Source organism: Takifugu rubripes, chromosome 11 (genome assembly GCF_901000725.2).
Source record: "Takifugu rubripes chromosome 11, fTakRub1.2, whole genome shotgun sequence".
Taxonomy (NCBI): Eukaryota; Metazoa; Chordata; class Actinopteri; order Tetraodontiformes; family Tetraodontidae; genus Takifugu; species Takifugu rubripes.
In genome coordinates, this window is record NC_042295.1 from 16,118,822 (window position 1) to 16,124,697 (window position 5,876).

Sequence of the window (5,876 nt, forward strand, 5' to 3'; positions counted from 1 at the left end):
ATTCAGCCTCAATGTCCCCTACCGCCCTCGGAACACGATCAAAGCTCTGTCGGAGGTGGGAGTTGACGGGTTCCTCCACCAAGCGTTCTCAACAGACCCTCACTAAGCGTTTGGGCCTGCCAGGTCCGCGCGGTGGCTCCCCCCCCCCCCCCACCTGATCCAACTCACCACCAGGTAGTGATCAGTTGACAGCTCTGCTCCTCTCTTCACCCGAGTGTCCAAAACATATGGCCGCAGATCAGCTGACACGACTATGAAGTCAATCATTGACCTACGGCCCAGGCCGTCATGGTGCCAAGAGCACCGATGAACAACCTTATGTTCGAACATAGTGTTAGTTATGGCCAAACTGCCACTAGCACAGAAGTCCAATAACTGAACACCACTCTGGTTCTGATCGGGCAGACCGTTCCTCCCAATCACCCCTTTCCAGGTCACGCTGTCGTTGCCCACGTGAGCGTTGAAGTCTCCCAGCAGCACGATGGAGTCCCCAGTTGGGACACTGTCCAGCGTCCGTCCTAGATCCTCCAAAAAGGGCGGGTACTCTGAACTATTATTTGGTGCATACGCACAAACAACTGTCACAACCCGTTCCCCGACCCGAAGGCACAGGGAAGCAACCCTTTCGCTCAACCACCCAACGTCGAACTAGAGAGTCAAGCAAAAAGGGGTGGTGGGTCCACTGGAGTGTCCACGTAGCTGGTTCGGGCTGGGCCCGGCTGGGCCCCATGGACGTAGGCCCGGCCACCAGGTGCTCGCCATCGAGCCCCAGCCCCAGGCCTGGCTCCAGGGTGGGGCCCCGGTAACCCTCCGGGCCGGGTACACGGCTTCCCTTTTAGATGTACCATGATGGGTCTTGTGAACCATTCTTTGTCTGACCTTGGGAGACCCTACCAGGGGCAAACTGCCCCGGACAGCATAGCTCCCAGGCTCATTAGGGTATGCAAACTCCTCCACCACGATAAGGTGATGTTCACGGAGGAGGATGTCATCATTCTTTAATAAAAATGGATTAATCACCTTCACATCAATTATCAGAAGAGACGGCAGTGGGAAGAAAGATCTGGAATGTTGGATGATGGAAGGTGTTTTGATTGGTTGTTTGTGATGATGTCACCACTCCCAGTTATAAGAGCAGTGATCTCCTCTCAGAGTTGGTTGCAGTTTTATGTTGTTGCTTTGTTGTCTGCTTAACCAGCCAGGAGGATGAAGAACTCTACTCAGGTTCTATATTTCACCCTGGCTGCCTTCACCGACGTCAAGCTGCTGAAATACTTTCTGTTCCTGGTGATCCTGTGCTTCTACCTGCTGATCATGTGCTCCAACCTGCTGCTGATCTCTGTGATCTGCATGAACAGAAGTCTCCACGAGCCCATGTACGTGTTGCTGTGCAGCCTGTTTGTGAACGAGCTGTACGGCAGCACAGCCTTGTTTCCCTTCCTGCTGCTGCAGATCCTCTCAGACGTTCACACCGTCTCGGCCTCCTTCTGCTTCCTGCAGATCTTCTGTCTTTACACTTATGTTTGTATAGAGTTTTACAATTTAGCCATCATGTCCTACGACAGGTACGTGGCCATCTGTCTCCCTCTGCAGTATCACACAAGGATGACGGCTCGAAAGATCAGTGTCCTTGTTTGTGTGTCCTGGGTTCATCCGGCGGTCGTGTGTTTAATTCCCATCTGTCTGAGTGCATCTCTGCAGCTGTGTGGGAGCGTCATTAACAAAATCTACTGTGACAACTACGCCATTGTTCAGCTCTCCTGCTCTGATACCACGATCAACAATATTTATGGACTTGTTGCCACTTTTGTGGTGGTTTCTTTCCCCGTGTCACTGATATGTTACACGTATGTGAGCATCCTGCAGGTGTGTTTCTCAGGCTCCAGACAGACGCGACAGAAAGCCGTCAGTACCTGCACGCCTCACCTGGCCTCTTTGCTTAACCTTTCCTGTGGATGTTTCTTTGAGATCTTTCAGAGTAGGTTTGACATGACTCACGTTCCAAACACCTTCCGGGTCTTTTTATCATTATACTGGCTGGTGTGTCAGCCACTTTTCAACCCTGTCATGTATGGGCTCAAGGTTTCACACATTCGTAAATTCTTAAAAAAATCTCTGCGCTGAGGTGATGTGACTCCATCAGGATGAAGGACCGCTGGGGTTTGGGGCTTCAGAATTATTGCTTGTAACTAAATCTTCTTTATTCAACACTGGCATGTAAGCATGTTTCTGCTGGTCCCTCAGCTTGAAGTCAGTTTGTATCCAAATGTTTGAAAAAGTTATTTTGAATAAAATAATTGAATCATTGATGGCGTGATTAAATGTGTCATCTGTGTGCTCCAAACTTTTCAGATCCTCCAGTTTCTATGTGTCATTTGGGTAGGCATATTTGGCCATCATGTCATTAAAGTCTCCATGTTGTACCCACAAATATGACATATGTGTGACACACGTGTAACAATGTTTTCGTTGTGAACAGTTTTTTCATTCTAATTAAATTACATTTAAATCCATTTATCTTTATTTATATGGCACCTGTTACATTCAAAATTGTTTCTCTGTGCTTTCCAGAATCCCAGGGCCTGACCCCCAATAATCAACAATCGTGAGAGAAAACTGGCCTTTAACAGGAAGAAACTTTGAGCAGGACCAGGCTCATAAAGGGGGGGTGGGACGGTCCCCTACTGCTGATGGCCAGATGGGCAGAGAAGGAGGAGAAGGGGGAGGACAGGTAGAAGAAAGAATAGGCAGAGATCATGCAAATATATTTTTAATATTCTCTACACTATGTAAAGTTCCTGAAAGTGTGATTTGATGGGCTAAACAAACAAGACAGCCACAACCTGCACATCTCACCTGGCCACTCTGCTCACCTAAATACACCTGCTGACACCTCATGTTGCATTGATTGGCTGGAGGTGCACCTGTGCCCAAAGACCCTTTCCCTAACTGCATCTGAAGAGACAGGTGAAGCGTGAGACAAGACTGGGGACAGGTGGAGACGTGACAGGTGACAGGTAAGGGGTGTGAGGTCAAAGGTGACAGGTGATGTCAACAGCTGAGGTGTGAGGATGTGATCAGTTTATTCCAGTTACAAAGGTTCTCTGAAATCACCAAGACTTAAAACATCTATGAAATTCAGTAAAAATGTCCTCAATAAAATGTGGTTCATTTCACCTTCATGTGTTAAGACTGTATGTTCTGTCCCTAAGGGTATTACACTGTTATTATTATTAGATTTGCCATCATTAGATCTAAGATCACCTCAGGGCAGAATTTATCTGAGAAGGGAAAAGCTAGCCAATTCATTAAATTAGTCTCATAAAGTATACTATGGTGTCATTTACTACATTATCAGCTCGTTAAAAGTGATGGAATTGACATTAACCCAACCCGAAAGAAAGCAAATTCATCTGGTAGTTTGATTACTTACATGAAATGTATGCAGACACCGTAGCTCGACTAGAAACGGCCCAGAGTAGTCCGAATGTAGCAGGATTTCCCCCCCAGGTAGCATGGTTGTGGGTTAAATTTCAAGAGCATGTGGATGGTGAGGTGCTCTAGTTGATCTGGTGGAGGAACAGAAGTTGGTAAAGTGGGTTTAATTCCAGTTTTGAGTTTTTGTGCGGTCCTGGAGATCGAAGATGGAGGAAATGCTGTAACTCTGTTGAGATCCTTTAAGATAGCTTGATAGCATCTTGGTTCTAGGTAGATGGATGGTTCTGTTGCTGATAAGATTAGCCTGCAAACATTATGTTTGGTTGCTAATTGTACTTGTTTTGAAGTAGTTTAATGATCTTGATAAGCCTCTGCAGGCTCTTGCAGGCCATCCTGGAGTATTTACACAATGAAACGATTATATTCACATTCACATTCACATTTGTGTGGCCTCACTATGGTTGTTGGTACTAGGCCTAGGCATGCCTGTCAGCTGTTCTGTGACATGGAATTTGTTTTGAACCAAACTTGAACCAACTGCAGGACTAGTCAAATTAAAATCTTTCTGACTTTGCTGTTTGATGTATTTCTGTTTTTAATAATTCAGATATCTACCCTAACCCCAACCTAACCCTAACCTTAACCTTAAACATCACCCAACTCTAACCCTAACCCTGAACCCTAACCTTAACCCTAATCCTAACCCTAACCTTAAGCCCCAACCCAACTCTAACCATAACCCTTCCCCTAACCCTTCTCCAAACCAAAACCATTTTCCTAACCCTAACCCTTCTCCTAACCCTAACCCTACACCTAAAGCCCATACCCTCCTCGCATCTACTAACATAGAGGGCAATCAAGGGGGTGTCCCAGACCCACATAGCCCTGCCACAAACACTACACAGGTGAAGCCCAAAACTCCATACACACCCGCCTGACACAACACCTTTACAATATAGCAGGAGGTCGACTCGGCACCCCCCTAGACCAGCACTTTCAGGAACACCCGGTCAGCCACCTCATCATCTCGGGGCTTGAAACCAATAATTGCTGGACAGTGGGACAAAGGAGGAGAGTGGAACAGATATGGGTTAACAAATTAGGCACAATTATACCAAATGGCCTTAACGACCATTCTTAGAACCACCCTCCCCTAGTCATCTCAAATAATTTAATATTTCTTATAAATCTAACCTGTCTCTTTTATTTATTCTTTCCTATTCTTATCACACATTTTTTATTTATTTAAAATTGGCTTGACCTCAAATCAGATTTGAAATAAAAGATTTCCTTTCGAATAAAACATTTTTAACCCTCCACCTTGTTTTATTGTCAGTCAACTTAATAAAAAGCCTCTGACCCTTTTATTGGTTCATTGATGTCTGCCCGAGAGAGCCTACTCTCTTCTCTCTCCTTGGCCCTACCTGGTCTTGAACTTTGACCTCCAGTGGGAAGGGACCCTGACCTCCACACTCTGCCATCATACCGATCAGTGGGCTAGTGCAAAGAAAGTTTCAAACCAAACCCTGAACCCCAACCCTAACACTAACGCTAACCCTAACCCTAATAATTAAGATACCTACCCTAACCCCAACCTAACCTAACCCTAAACCCCAACCCAGCTCTAACCCTGAACCCCAACCCTAACACTAAAGCTAACCCTAACCCTAATAATTAAGATACCTACCCTAACCCCTAACCCTAAACCTATCTTTAACCCCTGATCCTAACCTAAACCCTAATGCACACCAAACTCCAAGATCTTGTTCAGGAAGTCCAGGTTAGATCTCATCTTTAACGTCTGGCTTCTCTGCCAGATGTTTAATTCTGGCTATTTTAAAACTGAAGCTGACAGGACCTTCGTGTCCAGGACAGACCATCCGCAGGTGCAGCACAGGTTTCCAGGTGAATGAGGTGCAGCTACTTCTAAAGCTGCTGTCTTCACCAGGCAGATACTCCACTCTTTATGGTTTAAGAAATTGGGACTGATGTTGTGGTTCTGACTGATGTGGTCCAAACCCAGACTTTCATCATTGATTATTAGCAGAATGCTTCAGATTTGTACAGAACTACCCTCTCATGTCTAGATTATTATGTGAAAGTCAGATGATATTATGATGATATAAATACCAAGAACTGCTTTTCCACTGGTTTTAAATAGGTTAAAACTGATCGAGGACCAGGACAGTAAAAATAACAAGAGATTTTATATTGAATTAAACTGTGATAATGTGATGTGTGAATGTTCCCAGTCTTCAATTATTTGTTCATATTCAAAGAGACACACCCGAGTTTCAAAACTCTACTAATTTGAGTTTGATTTAATGACTAAAATTGTTGTTGATGAGAAACCTCTACAGGTGATTTGCAGGACAGTGGATGAGGACAGGTGAATCCATTTATTGGAAGTGATGACAGCACTGAGCAACACAGGATTC

At 45.2% G+C, this 5,876-nt stretch overlaps 1 protein-coding gene across 1 annotated transcript; it reads left to right on the top strand.

Annotated features, from left to right (window-relative positions):
* The first annotated feature begins 1,206 nt into the window (after positions 1–1,206).
* Positions 1,207–2,124, top strand: LOC101071991 (olfactory receptor 10J5). The gene has a single exon (XM_029844171.1). The coding sequence runs from the start codon at positions 1,207–1,209 to the stop codon at positions 2,122–2,124; it is 918 nt and encodes a 305-aa protein (XP_029700031.1).
* Positions 2,125–5,876: the final 3,752 nt, after the last annotated feature.